This window comes from Ambystoma mexicanum, chromosome 6p, assembly GCF_040938575.1.
Source record: "Ambystoma mexicanum isolate Mex_15411 chromosome 6p, UKY_AmexF1_1, whole genome shotgun sequence".
NCBI lineage: Eukaryota > Metazoa > Chordata > Amphibia > Caudata > Ambystomatidae > Ambystoma > Ambystoma mexicanum.
Window position 1 is genome coordinate 1,117,392,761 of NC_090935.1, and position 22,746 is coordinate 1,117,415,506.

Consider the following 22,746-nt stretch of genomic DNA (forward strand, 5'->3'; position numbering starts at 1 on the left):
ACACTGTGGCGGTATCGCCGCCACAGCAGAGGTGTTGTTAAACAGTGACTGGTGAGCTGAATCAGGCCACATGTGCACCAAATGAGCGCAGCTGGACCCAGCAGGCCACTGGAAGCCTACAAATGGGCCATACCCACACCCAGGCCAACTCCAAACACAACTATGCAGGCAGCTGCTGTAGCAGCATTGGGACTAGGGCTATTGAACCTACAGGCAGCAGTGCACATGGTGGCAGCAATGGTGCAGAGGAGGAGGGGGAGGAGGGGGGGGGGGAGGAGGCGGCGCAGGCAGCAGTTATCAAACCATGTACCCATGCCAAAGCCAATTGTGCAGCCTGTAATACCCCGCATCAGGACCTCACCCTGGAACCTGACCCCAGGACAGATCCACACATTATACCGGCTGGACCATCCGACAATCATGTACATCACCACCATGATGGAGAACAATATCAGCAGCCGCTTTGGCATTTCGATGGCAGTCCCCCCCCCCCCCTTCTGAAGGTGGTCTTGGTACTGCATTTTCTTGGCACTGGAACGTATCAGCACACTGTTGGTGAGCTGCACAGGCTCTCACAACCCTGTTTCTCAAGAATACTGGGCCAGGTACTGGATGCCCTGCTGCCCCCTGTGTCGGAACACATCGCCCTGCCACATACCCTTGCCCAGGTCATTGCCACCAAGTTGGCCTTCCATGCCATTGCCGCCATGCCAAATTGCATTGGTGCAGTAGACTGCATCCACATAGAGCTGACAGTACCACGTGCAATGGAGATGGTGTACGCAATAGGAAACTATACCATTCACTGAATGTACAGATGGTATGCGACGCTGGACAAGTGATAACACATTGCTGCGCACGTTTCCCGGGGTCAACACATGGCTCAATGGTCCTGCGGAATTCGACATTGCCACGGTACATGGAACGCTATGCTGGACAAAGCACCTGGCTATTGGGTGAGTACAACTGCCAATGCACAGCCCCTGTAAAAGGGAGGGGTGTCCAGAGCAATGACCTGTGTGCCTGGGCTGCTACAACTGCCAATGCATGACCCCCTGGCCAATGTAATGGACAGTCACCACAACCCACACATCAGAAAGCTACACATGACAGGTGGGCACAGTGTGCCTGTATACACCCTGCCAAAGGAGATGCACAACCAAGACATGTTCTGGTAGCACAAGCTAATACGACATGAGCCACTTAATACACCCACCCACACTATGCACCACTGCCCCCCAATGCACATGATGTGTGCACATCAGATAATCTGCATCAGCCACATCATCGCAGTGTCTATTGACTGACTCCTCCATGTGTGTACATCACTGCACAATGCCATACTCGCCAACCACTACTGGCCACAAGAGCAACTACATATACACAGCAAGTCGTTGGCCAATGTCCAAGCGCTAATGTGCACAACAATGACCCAGGAATGGTAATCTCCCATTGTCAGACCACTGCTTGGCCCATACGGATGATTGACTAATGACACATGATAGCACTGCATCTGATCAAGACTTGTATACCATAAACACTGACATGCCCCCTCCATTTACATTGCATGTAGGTGATGCAGGATATGCACTCACGCCATGGCTGATGACGCCCGTACGGAGGCCAAGGAACAAGCATGAGGAGGCCTACAACAGGGCACACTTACCCACACGTGGCATGATCGAGAGGACATGTGGCCTACTGAAGGTCAGGTTCCGCTGCTTGAGCAGATCTGGCGGATCACTGCTGTACAACACAGTGAAGATGGGTAAAATAGTGCTTGTGTGTGCCATGCTGCACAATCTGTGCATGCGCAGGAACATTCCACTGCCCCCAGACACAATGGATGATGATGGAGTTGATGGGGATGGGATTGCTGCACTCCCTTGCAGGAGGGCACAAGATGGTCAACATGCACGGGATGCACTCATTCGCATTTACTTTTGAGAGAATGCGGCACAAGCATTGCATGAATATGAGGATGCACGTTAATAAATGGATTGATTGCAAATGAAATTACGGATGTCCACTAGTGAAAGAGTTTTCAAAGGTGATTTATTGTACACAAAGCAGGAAAGGTGTATTGATAGGAAAGCTGTACACCCGTGCCCACCCACCACCCAAACGTACCCACCCCCAACCAGGCTCTAAACCACTAACCCTATAATGGACCTCCCCCACCACCCAAACACGCCCAACCCCATACACCCATTGTGTCCCAGAATGTCTTGTGGACAGCCATTCCCACATGGCACTATTTCCGGGGGCGCTTATGCCCCGGATGGTCCAGCAAGCCGACTGGAGCGCCTCTGTGAGCTGGCAGTGGCGGAGCTTGATGGGGTGGTGCTGGTGGACGGCACTGGTCGTGTGACTGGTGGCACACGTCCAAGAAACGCCTGGGCAAACAACATGGACTCAGTGATGGTGGATGTCACACTGTTGCCCTCCCAGACATGGCATGCCAAGGAGACAATGGTCGTGGTGAAACGTCCGATGGCCCTGGAGAGCCGACGCACTGATGTCGCATTGCTCTCCTGCTGCAGCCTAGCCTCCTCCCGTTGCCTTTCCACCAGCTGCGATAGGGTGGCCTGCTGTTCCTCCATCCGCTGCATGCAGGCACTTAGCTCTGCCATGGAGAGTGTTGGTGACCTCATGGGGCTGTGCATTGGGGGGGGCTGAACTGCAGGTTGTGGAGGGATGACAGGTCATCCATGTTGTCTCCCTCCTCCTGTCCTCCGACTTCAGACTGCATGGCTGGGGCACTGTCGCCACTGGATGCAGCCTCCTCCGCAGTGCAGACGGCCTGCAGGATGGAATCTGTGGCCATGGTGGGAGTGTGTGGCAGCAGCCTGCATGGGGATGGAGACGTTGGCTGGTGCATCCGTGCCAGATGCAGCTGGTGCCTGTGTCCTGGAGCAGCTTGCCTCGTCATCCCAGGCAGGAGGGCTGCATTAGCCAGGTGCAGGTGGACGGTGCGTCGCCTGTTGGGCATTGTCGCTGTCACTTGTCATGCCTGTGGGGATACAGAGTGCGTGTGTGTGTGTGTGTGTGTAGTGTCACACACTGTGTGCATGTCCAGGGGCCATGTATTGGGGGTGTGTTGCTCGTCATCTGGGTGATTGGTGGGTCCATGGGGTCACTCCTGCCCTGACACAGGGGGAGTTTCAGTGGGTCCATTGGTTCACTCATGGGGTCCATTCACACTCATGGCTTTGTGCACTTACGGGCATCAACAGGTGGGCTCACTCCTGCCTCTGCGTCACCAATGCCCTGTATGCTCTCAAGGAGCAGGACACTGTTGCACCGCTCCTCGAACAACTGCAGTTTCAGTGAGGTTGCTGGACCTCCACCGGTGCCAGTGCTGTGCAGCGATGAGGTGGCGCACTCTGAGCCGGAGGTCATGCCACGTCTTGTGGCAGTCCATTACGGTGCGTGTGGTCAACCCTACTGCTGTGCACTTGCGTGCTGCTTCAGCCCAGACCTCCTTACGGTGTTGCTGAGTGGCGCACCGCTGGTCTGCGCTGAAAAGCATTTCGGCATGGTCCACTATATGGTCCACAAGCACTGTGAGCTGTGCCTCACTGAACCTCTACTTGCGCTGTCTTCTTGCTGGAATCCGGGATGCCATAGTGGTTGATGATTTTCAGAGCTCAGGGAGGTGATCTGGCCTGTGGTGTGTGAGGATGGCAGTGGATTGTGGTTTAACTAATGGCTGCCTCTCTGTTTCTGGTTATCGCGGTCACGGTATTTCTGCTTCCAGTGATTCCGTGACAGCGGTCATGGGTTTTCCACTGCTTTTTGGGGTGGTATGTCCGTGTCTGTGGGTGTTCCGTGTCGCGGCGGTGACACAGTTACCGCGTTAGTGTGGTGCGCGCAACCGACAAGCCGTAATCGGCCGTTCATTCCGCAACCTTGCGGTCGCGGTAACAGTGTGACCGCCGTCACGGAATCACCGGATTCCAGTCTGGCGGACTCGTAATGAGGCCCAATGTCTGGGTTTTTAGACAGGCTGGACATATCCGGTCATTTGATTCTTGTTCAGTTGTATGCTGGTTTTAGTCTAGTTTTTACATTTTCCAAGCTTTAGAAAAGTGTTTTTTCAAAAGTTTTTGACTTGGAGATGCACTGCTTGGTCGGGAATAAAAAGGTGGAAGGGGTGTGTAGCCCTGTAACATCAGTATCAAAGGAATCCTCTGTGTCCGCAAGTACTGTTTTTAGGCCTCCAGATAAGGTTTGTACTGGGCCTTTTTACACATGAAAAACTTGTACATATGGTAGCTTTATTATTTTCCTGTGTACATTTAGATAAAGCTTAGAGCAGAAGGCAGTGCAAAGGTCACGTTACTTGACCAGAAAACTTCTTTTGATTAATATCTACATGATGTAATTGCAAGCCATGTAGAAAAGGCTCTGAAACAGAAGTTAATTTTCTGAAGCCTTTAAAAAAAAAAAACTGCACACAAAAAATATGGACTAGGAGTAAGGTAGTCACTACAGTGAGTAACTGTCATACTCGTACGTCCCGTCCCCTTTCCTCCATACTTGTGGGAGATTCCCAAGCACTGACCAAAGGAAAAAACGGGTGAATGGAAATTTTTGGAACAAATTCTTAAGAACTCCCTGGCCAAATTGGGCATCAGCCCGGGAGCTCAGGTCAAGACAATGTTTGCAAAAAGCCGAAGGAGAAGCCTACCTAGCAGCCTTTGCTATGAACTCCCATGCGACGTATTTTTCGAAGGCAACAGCAACCGCTTTGCCACGGACCAAATGTGCATGAATGACCTTTGGGGGCTGAAGGCATTGAATTTTGTTGGCCTGTGGAATACATAAAGCTATCCAACGAGAGATCGAGGCTGGTTTCACTTATGGGTCACCAAACGTAACAAAGAGTTGTACAGAACTTCTACGTTCACTTGTTGAGGTAAAACTTCAGAGCTCATCTGGCGTCTAGGCTCTGTAAAACAGTCTCTGCATCGGAGACTGGGTTCAGAAAGAAAACCGTTTAAGTGGAATTCAGAAACAACTTTGGGAAGGAAAAAGGGCGAGTGTGAAGCACAACCTTATCCTTGTGTAAAGTTATGAACGGATGTTCGACAGAGAGCTTGAAGCTCACTTATCCGTCTTGCAGATGTTACTGCGATCAAAAACCGTGAACAAGAAAGCCATCTTCCAAGAAAGGTACTTGCGTTCGACGTGGCCATAGGTTCAAGAGGCTTGTGACACAAGGCATTGAGGACCACATTCAGATCCCATTTGGGATGAAGCGACGAACCGGCGGAAAAAGATGACCACCTGCCAAAATGTCTATCGATGACTGGGTTTGCCAGTGAAAAAGAGCAACTGTCTGGACAGATAAGCTGCAATGGCAGATCGGTATGTCCGGCATGATAAGACATGGATGCCAGAGGCTGCAAAGTTTGATACAAAAGACAAGACACAGTCAATAGAAGCCTGTTCGGGATCAAGCCATTTAGCTAGACACCAATGACAAACAGGAGCCATTTGCTCCTGTACTGAGCTCTCGTAGAAGGCCTACGTGCCGCTTGAATTATGCAGATGTAATCCTCAGAGAGGTTAAACTGCGCTAATGACCGCAACCCAGGCACCAGGCCACCGAGCTGAAGGATTGTGGAGAGAGGTGCCACAACTGGTGATTATCGGGAATCTGCGGCAAGCTGATCAGGGAGCACACCGACAGGCGCTGCAATTCCAAAAAACAGAATCTGGCTGTCCACCAAGGAGCTATGAAGAGGAGAGTGCAGTTTAAAGCACCAACGAGTTTCCAGAGCAAGCGTTGAATCAGCAGCAAAAAAAGAGGAAAGGTGTAAGCGTTCATTTTGTCCCAAGGGATCCCGAGAGCGTTCCCCAAGGAAGACACTCGGAGACCGTCCCTGGAAGCATGGAGAAGACGTTTCCTGTTTGTTGAGGTTGAAAAGAGGTCCACCACTGAAGAACCCCATTGCTGGAAGATCTTGGTGAGAACAGTGTTCATCTCCCACTTGTAACTCACTGCATATTGGCAGCTGAGGGAGTCTGCAGCCACATTGATGTGACCCGGAATGTGCACTACCTGAAGACAGACATTGTGTTGGATAGCCCAATTCCAAATTTGGATAGCCCAATTCCAAATTTGGATAGCTAGGTCCACAAGGGGAGGAGACCTGGTGCCCCCTGCTTTTTGATGTAGAACATCACTACAGAATTTTCTGTGCAAATTCCAACCACACTCTTGGTTGATAGAGGGTTAAAAAGCCTGGAGTGCCCAAAAAACTGCCAGGAGCTCTAGGTAATTAATATGAGACCGCCTGTCCTGGGGCGTCCACAAATCGTACCCCTCAAGGTGACGCAGTGCCGCTCCCGACACTAGAAGGGAGGAGTTTGTAGTAACCGTTACTTGTGGGCAGGGTTCCTGGAAGGAGGTTCCCATTGAAAGGTTGCTGGCGAACGACCATGGAGGGTGGAACTGGAATCATCTTGGAGTCTGGATCCGTAGCCAGAGACCAGCAGGCCCGAAGACGAAGCTGAGTGCACCTCATTTTCAGTCGTGCAAGAGGTAGGGCTAACACGCAATAGGCCATAACGCCCAGGTGTCTCTGGAATCACCAGGCCGACATGTGGGAGTACTGCACTAAGAGCTGGCACGTTATTGTAAGGTCTGCAATCCTGCCCTCCGTCAGGAACACTTTGGTATTGACAGTATCCCAATGGAAACCTGGAAAGATCAGGTCTTGAGCAACCATCAGACGATTTCGGCCAGTTCACCGACAGCCCAAGATGGAACAGGAGCTGGAGGAGTGACTGAAGATTGGCTGTTGCGGCTTGTGGGCAAGGACTGCGCAGGAGCCAATCGTCCAAGTATGGATATACATGAAAACTATGCAGTGTGAGGAATGCTGAGAGGACCGCCATCTTCATAAAGACACGCGGCACCGAGCTGAGACCAAACGGTATCCACTCGATACTGGAAGTGTTCCGTTCCCCTGGAGAACCACAGATATTTTTGATGTAGGCTCCAGATCAGGATATGCATGTAGGCATCCTGAAGGTCTACCATGCTGAGCCAATCGCCCTTCAAGAGAGAGGACTTTATCTGGCTGGGCGTAATCATCTTAAAATTCTCTTGGGGTAGAAAGATTGAAATTGGAGAGGGTGGGGATAGTGCGCAGGCCAGCCTGGTTGGGTTTAGGCACTGTAAACATATGGGACTAATAGCCCTCCCCCTGCTCATACAAGGGAACAGGCTCCACTGTTCCAAGGTCTATAAGTTTCTTTACCTTGGCTCTGAGGGAGGGCGACCCAGTCTGCTGAAGAGGAGATGAAAAGGTGGGGTAAGGGGCAGGGGCAAGCATAAGTCCGCACAGACGACGGACAAAACCCATCGGTCTTCTGTGATGGTCTGCCACGCCTCCAGAAGAGACGAAATTCGTCCTCCCAGCAGAGTCTCGTGCGACCGATGGAAGACATCATTTAGATGTTTTATCGGCGGGGAGGCCACCTGTTGCTGAAGAGGAGGCTATTGAGCCAGAAAAAAACTGGCCACCTTGCCTTTGCTGCTTGCGGCGAGAGCCACCAACGGGAGCATCTGCCTGGCGGTCCTGAAACAATCTGAAACCAGAGAAGGCCCTCGCTTAGACTGGAGCGTGGCTGCTGCCACCACTGATGAGGTGAGAGGACATGCAGTCAAGGATATGTCTTCAGACACATGTACCTTGTAGCGAGCGTCATTTTCTTGTTTAGGTGTTGCACCCTTGCAGGCTTCGGCCAGGACATCCGTTTGAAGGAACAGGCCAGTACGCTCCTGTGTCGACAAGAGCAAAAGCTCCAGAGAGAAAAACCTTGTGGAGCCAGAGGTTCCGGTATTGTAAGGTCTAGCAACGCCATCATATCCACAACACGGTCGTGAAAGGCGCCAATCGAGCGGGGCGGGTGGTCGCAATCTTGGTCCGCTTGATCTTCATCCAGTGCGGCGGGAAAAGAATCCTGATCTGCAGCACGTGGTACCTCAGGCCCCGGGGGCAGGCTTGACTGCGCAACCGGAGTCTTTAGCACACGTGAAAGCGGAAGCAGTGGAGGCGGGGGTCCCACTAGAAGTGGTTGAGGAGGTGGCACTACCGGGACCTGCAGAGGGACGGTCAGAGCAGGATGCAGTTCAGGTGACTTAGGATACATTTCCAGTATGCCTTCATGGGATCAGAGTAGAAAAGGTTGCTCAGCCACAAAAACAGGCCCCTCGCGTTGGTGTGAGGTAGTCAAAATGGCGGCAGCAGACTGAGGGGGTTGGACCGCCATTGTGTTACTGCCTGAGGTGAACTGCTTTACAAGTGTCCGTTAGGACGTATGAGGGCATCCGGGGACTTCTGTTCCATTTTAGCTCTGTGACAGGGAACCTCGGCAGAGCCGGTAGTAGCAGATCTAGAATGCTTTTGTGACCCTTTAGAGACCGCTGGAGAATTAGCCCTTACTGAGGGAACCTCGGCAGAGCCGGTACTCGAAGATTTTAAGCAGCTTCTTTGACCCCTCAGCAGAATAAGTTAGAGCACAGGCTTGAGTGTGGGAAGGCAGAGGGGTCACCCCCCACACTCCCGTAGCCAGAGCCCTCAAAGGGGGCCCCCTCGATCTTGCCGGTCTTAGATATAGCCCCAACTCAGGGATCCTCAGAGGTAACCCCGGTACATTTAGTCACCTTAATGGGAACCTCGAGACGAGACTCGGTACACTTAGTTCCAGATTTAGAAACCTCGTTAATCCCTGGTGACAACAACCCCAGATAAAAAACTGAGCTTAACTTTAGCACCCAAATGGGGAACCTCAGATGAAGATCTGGTCCTGGCAGCTCTTTTGCAGGGAACCTCAGAGGAAACTCCAGAGTCCAGGTTAGATCCCTTTCAGAACACCTTGGGGAGATGCCCGATACCAGAGCCACTTGGGCCCCTCCCGGAACCCGAAGACCCCGGGAAGGGGTCCCCTGGCCGGGGTGCCCTAAAAAGGAACAAACTTACCGGCCGCTTCCTTTTTTTTTTTTCAATGAGCCGCTGTAAATGTGGAGGAGGAATCCGCTAGAACACCTCCTCCCACCTGACAAGTCGCTGGAGTTCCCGGATGGAGAGGGATCTGCAGTAGAAGCACGAGTCCCACCGGTATTCCGGGACCAAGCACTCCAAACAGAGTGGGGATACGCCCTCACAAAAAGACATTTGCACGTAGAACAAGACACGAATCCAAAGACGCTCTGGCATAGATGGAAGAAAGAAGACCCTGGAACAGGAGCAGAAATATGAAGGATAAGGGAACAAAAAGAAAAATATTCCCTAAAATGCTAGTGCGTCCGACCCCGATCCCGCGGAGAAAAGGACTGAAGATAGATGCAGAGCACAGGAAGGCAGGGCTGCGGTAACATGTGGTGGACCAGCTTAAAAATAAAACAAGGACAAAAGAAGTTACTTGTTTGATTCTTTAAAAGTGCTCCGGTCCCATCCCCATGGACAGAATGTGCCACAAGTATGGAGGAAAGGGGACAAAGCGTAGGAATAAGCATGTTTCCAATTCTCCCAAAACTGCCTGAAATCTATTAACCATTGTAAAGGAAGACCCAATTATGTACGCAGAAGACAAGATGCATGCAATAAGTTACAACACACTGCTTACTCTCTGGAACAGCGCTCCAGTTGGTATGGCTTGTGACAAAAGGCAATGTAGTTTGTTGTAGGGGCTGTAACTCACCAGCAACGGCTAGACCAGCCTAATCTTTTCCTGCTCTTACCCAGAGCTCTTCATGTCAGAGGCCTTGCCTACCACTATGTAGTGATCCAGGGGGTGGGGAGGCATGCAATGAGGTTGTTCTCCCTGTGCTCCCACTTAAGAGTGAGACATTCGTGAGGCAGGAGATGAATAACACAATGCGTTTCCACCATCTTGTACACGATTGCATAGTTTGGTCAAATGGGGAGGCCAGGGTGCAAATAAGGATTCCAACACCTTGTGTCCTTCAAAGGTTTTGAAATACCATCAGCCCTAGCAGTAGTTGGTGAGGTTCATGTGAGCCTTCGTCCGAAACATCTGGAGAGCAGCAGGTTGCAACTCACCTTAATAAACACAAGTCTCCTGTGCCCAATGTCTAACTTAGCCATTCTGCGACATTTCCTCCATCTCTGGTTTTCCATCAGTACAACAAGTTTTGAGCATTGTTGCTGAACAATAAAAGTCAAATTAAGCCACTTACATGATAAAGCCAACTGGCAATACTGGTATTCTTTATGGATTCAGAAAAACACTTACAATTCAATCTCAAAGGGACTACAAAAACAAATGGACTAGTGTGGCAAGAGTGAACAAAATGTCAGAAAAGAGTTGAAAATAAAGCTAAAAAATATTTTGCCGCCAACATACAGGAAGAGATGACGCATTAAAAAAAAATAAAACACACAAACCAAGACAAATCGTTGGGCATGGAAGTGTGAAATTATTTTAGCAGCTTCAAAGGTACGGGTTTCTAGACTAAAATCAAACAGCTTTTCTCTTTATCCTTCTATTATACTTTTATTCAGATTTAAATGCAGACAAGCTGAAAGGAATATTAAAAAATATTTCTTCAAGGGGGCACTCGAGAGCTCATGACCAAAATGGCCGCTGATAGCGGAGCTCTGCGAGGCATTCATGTAAGGGGGAGGCCGCATACCTGATACACCATTCGTATCATGAGTCTTTGATGCTGGACGCAGTCCGACACGATCAGAGAGCCAGTGGAGTGAGTTTGAGCCATGGGGATGGCTGTGCTGAACACAGGCGACAGCGTGGTCCACGGATCGAGTGAATAGCTGGAGGAGGCTGGCGGAATCGATCTGTGCTGCGGTTTGGAAAGGCGCCGTCCGCGGCCTTGAGCTTCGTCTGAAAGATTGGAGGGAGCGTAGATCCTGGTGCGGGCTGCACCTCAACAGTGTGCTTGCCTACTGGGAGGCTGCATAAGAGCGTTTCCAATAAAGTTTATTATGATTCCAACTTTCAGAAAGTCTCTGGCTCTTGTCATTGGGGGTAAGCAGGTTACGGGGATTTATGAATGTTATTGTTATTATGGAAGGGGCCATAGTAGGGCTTAGCCCCACTAAGCAGCTGCACCAGCCCACGCAGCTGGCGCTAGAGGTGCAGCTCACAGTGGGCCGCCCCTCTGGCAGGGATCGTTTAAAACTGTAATCCAACCCCCGGGCTATGTGAGGGGGGAGGTCCCTCCTCACTGCCAGGGGGCTGGATTACCTTCAGTTTCACGTCGGTGTGCATAAAGCACGCCGACATGAAAGTGAAAGTAATTTTCACTGCAGCAGCCATTTCGGGCTGCTGCGGTGAAAATAAAAACGCAAATGTTCACCTTTCTCCCCCTCGATCTCTGTCTGTATTTCAAGCCGGAGAAATGAGGGAGGTGTTGTTGGAAAGGGGAGATTCTCCCCTTTCTAAGGACACCCTGTGACAGCATTGCTGCTCGTGGATGGGGCACAGAGCCCGTCTGCAGAAAGTGTGAAATTCAGGTGTTACCTGGGCGCCAAGGGGAAAGCCTAAAACACAGGTAGGTGCACCCACACATGTGAGGTACCGTTTTCATCAGGACACCTGTGGGAACGCGGGAAGGTACAACATTTGTTGTGTTTGTGTGGTTTTCATAAACGTTATGACCCATTTGCTGGTGCCCTTTGTCACACAACCCGTTCATTTCCCAAATGTGCCCTACATTTAGTCGTTGCTTTAGGCACCATACACGTTTGTAGCTTGCACAAGTCACCTACCCTTGAAAAGGTCTGCCTGTGCTCTTTCAGAAAATGTATGCTTGCCGTTCCTCACCACATTGGTTTTCCTGATTTACACATGCTAAGTGCGTCTGTTCAGGCCATAAGCATAAAACGCCTGTGTACCATGGCTCAGTGTTTGGCTTGTGGTATTGCTTGTTTTGTAAAACACTACAAAAAATGTGTGCTTTCCTAACTGCAAGAGTCGGAGGAATGTAGCGGAGCATTGCTTTTCTCAAAATTCATAGAAGCCATTGCCGTACTAAGCCAACCGTGTCCACCACATACCTTTATTTTCAGTCATTTTGCCGCTTTTCGCCCAATCTATGGCATTTTCCCCTACCTAGTTGTTGCCCGACCTACGTAAATCACCCCTTACTAAACTTGGAATTTTGTCTACTTTTCAGAAATATATGCTTTTCTGCCCTCCAATTCGGCTTTCCTACCATTTTCTTCCATTCCGTCCATGCATGTCCAATTGGCAAAAATGGCCAAAATCGCTCTCTCTCAAAAAACAGTTGAAAACCACATCAAAATAAAATGTTTTCGTTTCCACTCAACCTGTTCTTGAAAGCCAGGAAATTGGGGAATTCAGCACAGCAAACCATTTGTTCCTAGCTCTTACAAGGAAAACACCACTGGATTCTTTGTACATCATTTTATTGGAATTTTTTGAAAAAACCTAAAATGTTCGCCTTTTTTGCTTATTTTCTCTCACCCCCCTACAGCAACCTAGGATTCCTGGGTGGCGTTACGACCGCCTACATGTGGGAACAAAAGATCCAAATTTGGCCGAGATATCTCAAGTAACAAAAAAGTTAAAAGCCATTGAATGGCCACATACCGAAATCACCAAAAAAGGCCTTGGCACTGGGGGAGAAATGAATACCCATGGCACTGAAAGGGTTAAATCAAATGAGGCATTTGATTTATGCCTTGGGGACTCATTGTTACTAGGCCCGACCCATGCTTTGAGGTGGCCTTGGTCATCCTTGCTCCCAGATTCGGACCCCTGTGTCGGAGCTGTCACCCTCGCTGCTGGAACTGCAAGAGTCCTCCCTGTGCCCTTTCTTCTTTTCTCCCAGTGCCCAAATCTTTGTGCCATTTAAAAAAAAATGTGTTCTCACATTGGCCCCAAGTCATTTTACACAGTACCCGATTTTGCTTTTCTTTGGCTGCCAGGGGGGGTGGAGGGGAGGGAGGAAGTCTGCTGAGGCTAGCACACTTTACCCCGAATATGTACGACCAATTGCAGTACACAAAAAAAGCATTGACTCAGAACGTCTCGTAAATTGCTTCCCAATGCAATTCCAAGTCTATTCGTGCACACGCTGCCTCAGGTGAGTCCCGGATGATGAATTACATATTTACCATATTGTATTACTTTGTAACTATACCACATTTTACTACACATTTGTCCCTGCTTTATGTAGCATTACAGAAAGTAATTATGACCATAGAATACAATGCCATAGTGCCCTTCAAAAGAAGCATAATCTTTTCATAATCGGTTGCTTCACAAGTCCATTTTTTTAGGAGAGCATACTGACTGGAGCACAGACCCTCGCAAGTGACGACAACACCGACAGGTCCAGTATACCAATGGTGAGCCCTACAGATTTGCAGGAGATCATATTTTCAGGAGTTGGATCTTCCCACATGTCTAATGCAAATCAAATTTTCTCTTTTGCGACTTTGTGACAATGCACTGAAAATGAAGGAGCAAGAAACGGCATCCTTTTCTTTACCCGAGTCAACAACAGCTTCTAGCGCCTACAAGGTTTTTTTTTTACTTTTCAATTACGAGAATGCATTATGCTTTGAATTTCAAATAATATGAAATTGTTTACGTATCCGGTTGGTTGTTTACACTATGTGTCATTGAAGGCTTTTATATGTGCCATTGACTATTTTCCATTTCGCGGTTTTCATCCATACTGAAACAAGTACTGTGTTACAGGGGGATGCTGGTACCTAGACTACAATCTCATCATCCTTTGGAGCTGGTCCAGAGTATGAGGTATGCGTACTGACAGTTCCCAAGAATGAAAGAAAGTAAATCCTACATAGAACACTATCAGACAGTGACATTCATATAAATGTGCATTCTTTCATACTTTTATCATGTCAGTCCCAACGTTACTAACTCTGCCCAATGTTGAATGCATTGCAAAATGTTTGAGGGCAACATTAGAATCACTATGTTTGGCACAGTGATGTCAGATTGAGTACATTTGCCATCAATCGGGTGAAAATCGAAATGTATATTTTGACTAAGTGGCGTACACTGTTTACGAGGTTATGTATGTAAGCCATGTGTGCGATGAAAGATTTTCATTTAAAAAATGTTTGATTCCTTTTTCTTTATATCAATGTTCTATTCAAGGAATGTGTACAAGGTCAGGAATTAGAAGAGGAGGCGCATGGATGAGAGGTGGTGGACCAGCTTGCTGGTGCGGTCGTTACAGAGAGGACCACGGTTTCACAGAAAATCACGAAAACAAGGGAAAATAAACTTTTTTTTTGTTTTCCCAAAGTGTTTTGGGACTATGTTTTCTCCATAACATGTTGTTTTATTTAAAGTGCCAGCTAATGTATGTGGGATTCACAAGGAACATGTTTTTACAACCCATTTCCTAGAGCCCCAGAAGGAAAAGAAGTATAAAAGACACAGACAACAAATGAAACCAAAGATGCAGCTTGCCAAACACCATGGAGCAACTACTATTTGAGGCGCAGCGTGGTCCAGTCAATAAGCAGACTCAATATGCTTACGTCCAATGGCTACAAAATGAATTGAATGTGACCGGCGAAGCCAGTAAAGTTTTGTTGGACCATTGCTACAATGTGAGAGCTGTACAAGATGAAAATGAAACTGAATATAATGAAGTTTCATTGCAAGTCCTCTAAGACCACTTGACACAATCTGCACCAGCAACAAAAGGTCCACCCAATAAACATTTGTTGTTGACTTTTTCTCCAATTCGTGTACAAATTACACAAGCTGAACTAACACAGACTGAAGCTTCAACTCAATTGTCCAAGGAACTTGCCAAAGATCTCGACTTCAGTTTGCCTAGTTTGATCAAAATGTCCACCACATTTAAATCACAATCTACAATCATGCAGGACGATTTGTTAATAAAGGAGCATAAATACACGGTATTTGACAGCTGCCTGCTGGAGATTATACTGATGCTGAAATGTGTGCATGCATCGAGGGACAAAATATATGGGGAGCCATTGGCGATTGGGACTGACACTAACCTCAAAATCCAAGCCAAATGTGCCCACCTCCATCATACATTTTCATGCTGCGCTCAACCGATGCTGGGCAAAGTGTCAGCTGGAAATCTACTGTGTTCAGCAGCTCTACTTTTCAGTGGCTCTACTTTTAGTAAGTTGTCCAGTTTCTGTGAATTTGTGGGACTTCAGTTCCTTGCTAAAATGCAATATCAAAGAGAAGGTTTATTTCCTGCTATTAGTCAAGCCTGGAAAACTGAACAAAGGACATTCTCTGGGAAGCGGTTCAGGCTAGCTGGCAATGGACAGTGTGACAGACCCGGATTTTCAGCAAAGTACTACACATACCACTTTCAGGACATGGAAACTAAAGAAATTTGTTAGTCTGAGGTCGTGCAGGTGTCCGAATGTACGTCTTCAGGGGCCATGGAGAAACATGGTTTGATAAAATCCGAACATCTTCAATCAAGGGGAATGCAAATAGACCTCATAGCTACTGACAGACATGTTTCGATAGCCAAGGCCATGCGAGAGCAGTTTCCAAACATTCACCATCAATTTGATATATGGCACGTTGCCAAATCAACAAACAAAAAATAATAATTTAAATCACAGCTGCAAGTAAATAAAAAAAAAAATAATAAAAATAAGGGGGGTTCTGAAAATATTTTACAGTGGTCCCAGTCTTTCAGCAACCATCTTTGGTGGAGCTCCAAAACTTGTGATGGGTCTGTGGAACTTCTGCTAGAAAAATGGCGCTCATTGATGCACCCCTGTTCCAATGTTCATTCGTGGACAGAAAACCAACATTTTCACCAATGTGCACATGCTCGTTTATCAGAAGAAGAACAGGAACGCAAGAGGAAGTGGTTGATTCCATCTTCACCTCCACACAAAGCTCTTGAGAAGATCGCGTTTGATAAAACTCTTTCAAGAGACCTGAAGGGACTCACATAATTCTGTCACACCGGAGATTTGGAGGTATTCCACAATATGTGCCTAAAGTACAGGCCCAAGAGGTTGCATTTCAGCATAGACAGTATGCAATATCAAACATTACTAGCGGTATTAGCGCGTAACGAGAACAGAGGTAGACAACAATCGAGAACTGCAGGAAACTTTGGGATGCTTCATTACACAATGGCCTTTGCAAAAATAAGCAAAAAATGGGCTGTCAAGCCGATTCACAAAATGGAATTCCATTTCCTGGTGTAAGATCTCGCTCTTTGTTCCTAGGACTCATACATTGCAAACGTACCCTGTCCTCCAAAAAAGGACCTCGCTGAACAGTTGATTTCCCGTTTTAAATGATTACCAACAGTGTGCATCTTCCACAATGTTTGTACAAAGTACATGACCACTTGAATCTATTTCACTTGAATTTCAAAGCTATTAAACGTCCAAATTGCCTTTTCCAATGTATCCTGTTCATCAATTCTTTTTTTGCAAGAAGTGCCTGTTGGGGGAGGCCATACAATACAACTCTGTGTATTCCTGCTTCCCGCTTTCGGCCCACTCTTGTGGGTCCTTCACTGATCAGGGCACGGGAGGGTCAGATGGATATCAGCATGAAAGCAACCGCGTGGTCTGCAGTTGCCTTAGCATGCTCGTGCCCAGATAGAACAAGCCTGACTCCGACTGAGGAATGATACCTATGCAAAATAAACTTGGCATGCAAGAACTAATGACTGTAAGCAAAACACTGCATGAAAGGATGCCATTGGTGTGAAATAGGTGCATTCCGACCGTTATTTTTATGGGGGCATATGTTAGGGGTTGTTGCTTTCAGATGCCTTATCAGAAGGGCTGATCTTTGATTTGCGGCCTTAGGAGTCTTACATTTTCAAACACAGTGGGGACATGTGTTACCAAAATATATGACCACTCTAGATTAGGTATATGGTAGGTGAATTTGAGGTGGTGCGAGGGTAGGTAGGGTCTGCTGACCAGATGCATTCAAAGGAAATAGGGGTCATGGGTTCAGGGGACCGCGGCCTCACAGGGAGGGGTTGAGATGGGATGAGTAAGTCATCAGAGATGGATAGGGTACTAAGGTTGAAGCAGGCCTTGGTGTAACATTCTTGGATGAGCACATATTGTCAGGGCTCGATAATCGCAACTTGCAAAAATGAATAGCTGCATTTCCGCGAGAACGGGACACGCACTGAGCTGACAGCGGTGGTGGGGGCTGGCTGTACGCGGTGCTGGGAGAGGAAGAATGAACAGTTCGCCAGAGGGGCAGAGGAAAAAGAAAGCGGTAGGAAGGACACAAATGGAGTTCAAAGTATACACATTAGCACAGTGTTAATACACTTATATGAAACATGGGTGTTGCAAATAGGTGATTGAGGGGTGGAGATGTTTCCCACCTTAGCTTATACATCATTTGCCAGGTACGAGAATGGTGCAGGCGGGATGGGATATACCGCCTCTCCTCCAACATGTGTTAGTGCACGGGAAGTTCAATGGTGATGGAAGGGCACTTGGATTTATGACTGGTCAGTGTCTCACGTTATCCGCAGAGCACATTCCCCCACGAAACCAGGGCGCACGCAGATGTGACAATGGGGAGGAAAATAACTGGACCTGTTGTCAGAAAATAACAAAATCACTATCAATGTAGAAGAGTAAAATAGTATTCACGGTAGCGCAGCAAACAATTCATTTGTTTCTCGAAAATATTTCAAAATTCCACGTTAGTCAGCAGGCAGGGCTAATCGCTCCCATGGGAGTGAAGGTCTCTGCGTTTGAAGTTGCTTGTGGCCTGTTCACACTGACGCATCATGTACAGTATGTTTTTGATTTGTGGCTTTCCTTCACCAGAAGAAAAAAGTTAGCATGGGCACTCCTATGAAGGTTCAATTGTTGTTTGTCCTTGGAAGAAAGGGAGTATTCACTTTGGAATGAATGATGGGAGGTTTGTAGTACCTGCAACAAGGATAACGTTCACCTTTTCAAAACTGGAAAAAGTAACATGTAATTTCATTATGAAAACCGTTGGTCTGAGCGGACACCCTGCTTTACGCCAAGAGTTTGGAAATACCAAATAGAATCTATGTTTTACTGTAGACGAGTTCATAGACGAACGAGTCAAGGTTTCATTTTATGACCGTTATTGCTCGATTACATTGTAATGGGTTGTTGGTGGAGGCAAATTGTGACGACACGCAAACACAACCTGTATGTATTTGTCTTGGTTTGGAACACATGGGCAGTCCAGCACCGAAATGCATGTAGTCCACGTCTGGGTTCCCCCACTTTGCACCAACGCCAAGTTCGTTGCTAATATTGCGTTAAAATGCCATCTACGTGGTGTTCTAATTCTTCCGTCACCTTCCGCATCCCCATCCCATTGCGAGCTAAACATACTCCACAGTACTAACCTCTCAAGCACAATGTGTACTCAAACTTTCTGCCATGTTTTCTCTGCGTTTCCATTGCTTCTGGTTTGTGTTCATCATTAGTTTCCACACAGTGCAGAATTAATGGTTAAATTAGAATAAAGGACGGTTATTGAGACACATTTCTATTGTTTTTTTTACACAGATACATCCTACCATTCTGCGAATGTCATCGTTTCCAGATACCAATTGATGGCTTCTTCAACAGGCAGTGGCAGATACACCTAAATGGCTGGCTATCCATCACGATGTTGCGAGACCATCGCACCAGGCCGATATGCCCCTTTACTGGACCAGTGACCAGGAGCAACCTAACATCGTTTACGGTGGTCTAGCAAGAACCTGATACCGTAGTCTAGCGATTCATGGTGCGTCCAATGCGCTTCTACCGAAATGAACACTGTGTGCCTCATGATAAACAACTGACGTTCGAAAAAAGTTTGGTTGAATATGGAAATTGGCTGATGTTCTCAGAGCGTTTATTGTGAAATAAAAGCACATTATAAATTGCAAAGCATTAGTGTTACCTTTAAAGACTGATTACTATTCCGATTTGGAACGCCCTGTGCTGTGAGAGGATGTGTGTGTTGATATTCCGGGTTCTGCGTCAACTATCGTTAAGACGTAGGTGATGACTGGGCACGTTTGGCTACGCTGCCCACTAACATCCTTAAAATAGGTGGAGAATATCGCTAGGAATAGTGATGTCAGCTTCAGGGGGCGGGGATATGAATTAGTGCTGTAGGGGCAGTTCAATTTAGGGTGATGGGGCACCGGATACGATGACCACAAGATGACCATGCCCTGATCCTTGATTTCTCACGTGTAAAAGTGCAGAAAGCTATGGTAAGGTGCATAGGAAATGTTTTTACCATCGTTCACAGTTTGCTTAAAACCACATGCCCGAACGCTCGAGACAACACAATTTTTGAGCGCACTATTCCTTTAATGATTAAGTGTTTCCTGGCCTAAAGTCGGTGTTAGTATTTGCATGCTTTCCATCCCACAATACTAATAAATGAAAGTGACAATGCCATTAAAAAAAAAGTCAAAAGACCAAAACACACCACAATTCTATAATTACACCTTAAAACACATGTTTCATTGTTTAACTCAAAGTTGCACACCAACAACATCACCGCACACCCCCAAAGACAGTATGGCCCACACACTTTATGAGGCTTTTGGGATACATTCTGCTGTTCTGAACACCAGTGAAGAACTGCTTGCATCTCTGGACTCCCAACTCCCCAGCTGCCCTTATCCTCCTCCATCTCTCCTCTGCATTTGACACAGTTAACCATTCCATCCTCATACAAAGGCTCCACGATACCCTTGGTATCTCGGAACAGGCACTGGATTCGCTGTCGTCCTTCCTCACTAACCGCTCCTCCCAAGTCATCCTAGGCCCCCCTTCTCCTACTTCCAGCTCCACCTTTGGTGTCCCCCTGACATCTACCTTGCTCTCCTTGCACGCCTCATTTCCTCTTTCTTTTCCAACTTCCAGTGTTACGCAGACAACACACCCCCTTCTTCAAACTCCCTGCTGACCCCTCTATGATCCCCGACTGCCTATCTGCCATCCAGTCGTGGTACACCTCCAATGATCTCTGCCTCAATGCCTGTAAAACAGAGTTATTTCCCCATTAGGTCCCCTGCTCCATCCTTCTTCCTTTCACTCTGGCCTTCCTCCATGGTCACTCCCCCTCCAAGCAGGATCCTCGGAGTCCTCTTCGACTCCTCTCTTTCCTTCCTCCCTCACACTCAGGACATTGCCAAGAAGCCCAACTATCAGCTCTTCCTTCTCAAAGGAATTCTACCCTTTTCCATGTTCCCTCAGACTCAATGTGACTCAAGCTCTGGTTCTCTCTATACTGGACTACTCTAACAACCTTCTCCTGAATCTTCCTTCGTCCACTCTGCGACCCATGCAGCCTATCCAGAATAAGACCGCAAGACTTAGTCTTAGCCTTAAGCCCAGGGACTGCATCTCTCCTGCACTAAAAAGTCTTCACTAGCTCCCGGTTGCTGCTTAAATTAAAATCCATCTGCATCATCCACAAGGCTGTCTGGGCCCGGGGACCACACGATCTTCAGCTCCATCTTACTAAATACTCCCCCTCAAGACCACTTCACTCCTCTGGCACCAACTCTGTATGTAAAGTGTTTTGCTAAACAGAGGGCAGGGGGACGCTCACTCTCCTCTGTAGGCTCCTGCCTCTGAACAGCCTCCCCCTGCGCCTGGAGTAGGATCTTCGCAAATTCCGGATGCTCCTTGAGTCTTTCCTCTTTTCCTCATCCTTCCCTCCTCTGCTAATCCCACAGTTGCTGAATCAGTGTCCTTGGTCCTTAAACCAATTCTTCCCAGCTCCTGTCTCTCCATAGCACTTGCATGTGCACTCCCTACACTTTGGAGACTCGCACTTACACCTCCTGCGGCACAAGCCGTCTAGTACTCAACATTCCTAGCACTTCGTCCATGGCTTTGACATGGGCTCGGAAACCCCAGCACTTACCACTTTTCCTTTCTGCACATGCACATTCTGAGTACTCACAAAGTATAGTAGGTTCATCCCCCTCCGTCCCCTCTGCTCTTAAATATTGTGATGTAATGTTATAATGTATTTTCCACTCTCCTTGCCCTGTGGGCGCTTTGAAACAGTATATTCTTATTGTATAAGCACGTAACAAGCAAACAAATAAATACATTCAGCCCTCAAGCGAAACCAGTTGGGCAGCCCAGATTATAAATACGAGTAATGTGAACAGAAGGAAGCAAGGCCCTTTATATTTAATTAAGTCTAGATGTTGTTTGCAGACACCACATGAGGATCGTATGACAAGCAGATCCCTGTGGTGGTTTGCGCAGCTCAAAAACAGCGATCTGCCAAACAGCTTGCAGGACTGCAATCGGCGAAGCAGCGTAACAACCGCGTTAACGTGCAATTCCCAATCAAGGAAGGCTAGGATTAAAAATAAAGCAGGTTACCTGCAATTCGAAATATTACGAAAAGGCTAGTTTACACGTAATGTGGACCTTGCTCTTCGTCCAGCGATCAAGTCATATCGTGTCCCACCGTACTGCCAGGGGGCGGGGACCTTGTGAAAGTAAACACTACTGAGCTGAGCCAGCACAGGCTGCTGCCAGGGCTCGCAGTCTTTCAATTCTGAACATGGCTTTTCTAGAAAGAGAAGGAACGCTTCACAACTAATTAGAATACACAGGGAAACAACAATCATGGGTATTAGAAATATCTGCCTAGGACCACTCCACTGGTGCAAGGTAATTGAAAAGAAAAAGAATGATAGTCGGAAACGTGCCATTGTTTACCATACAGAGAGAGCGATCCTTGATACGACAGTGAATGATAAAGAGGTAGTAACAAGCCTTTGGTATGTGCAGACCTTGTGTGCATTGAATCGCTGCCAGTTGGGTGAGGGTCTCTAAAGTTTCTAGGGTAAACAATACATCTGGGTACTAAAGAGGCACACGTGCTATTCCCTGCGCCTGGAAGGCTGCAGGATTACACTGCACCATGGTTAGCATTTATATGAAAGAAATTGGCCGCATCCGACCCCGCTGCCTTTACATGCACCACTAGGGCGCTGCTGCGTTACCTCGAATGCCCGGGTTCTCCTCCTTGGGCCGGATCCTGCGTATCTTAACAGGCTTCCCACTAAGGGTGGACAGAACAATCCTCTGCCGGAAAAAGTTGCAGCCTTCATAGCACAGGCAGTGCGCTGCCGCCATGGGGAGACAGAAGAACGGCTGCTGATTACGAAAGGCTCCCCTGCTCAAATTGTAGCAGACCCTGAGAGTGCCCAGTGCCCACGTGCTGCATCTGCTGCCAGACTGGAAACTGGGCGTTGAGGTCGGGGGTCACACCGAGAGCGAACTGTCGAACAAGAAAAGGTTGCGTATGGGTGTTGATAGCTTAGGCGCCATGTTGGAAAGGCACTTTATTTTCAAGGAAGCGATGAATCTTCTTGATCACCGTGTGGAAAAAGTCAATTACGTAGTAACATCAATTAAAAACAAGCCAAAAATTGGGATCGACTTTTTTACATGCATATTTTTCGCCGTAATAGTTTCTTTTAGAGTATACGTTTTACCAGGTTCTTCAGGAAAATACGCTTGATTTACAATAACGTGGATTCTTCTAATCATGTAAAAAAAACAAACGTGTCTATTTTTGTACGTGAAAAAGATCGCAAACAACCCAGCTGGCTAACATTCTATGCCTGTTTTAGCACAAAGTCAGCAGGCCATGGACGCTATGCTGGTGGAATAGAAGCAGCAGCAGAATGCCCAGTGTTTCCTACGGACAACG

At 47.6% G+C, this 22,746-nt stretch overlaps 1 protein-coding gene across 1 annotated transcript in view; it reads right to left on the reverse strand.

Annotated features, from left to right (window-relative positions):
- Positions 1 to 22,356, reverse strand: part of RCL1 (RNA terminal phosphate cyclase like 1) — a 534,592-nt gene extending 512,236 nt beyond the window's left edge. The window contains exon 1 of the mRNA XM_069625721.1: positions 22,034 to 22,356. Within this exon, the coding sequence (XP_069481822.1) occupies positions 22,034 to 22,166 (133 nt within the window). The 5' untranslated portion in view covers positions 22,167 to 22,356. The remainder of the gene's footprint in view (positions 1 to 22,033) is intronic.
- Positions 22,357 to 22,746: the final 390 nt, after the last annotated feature.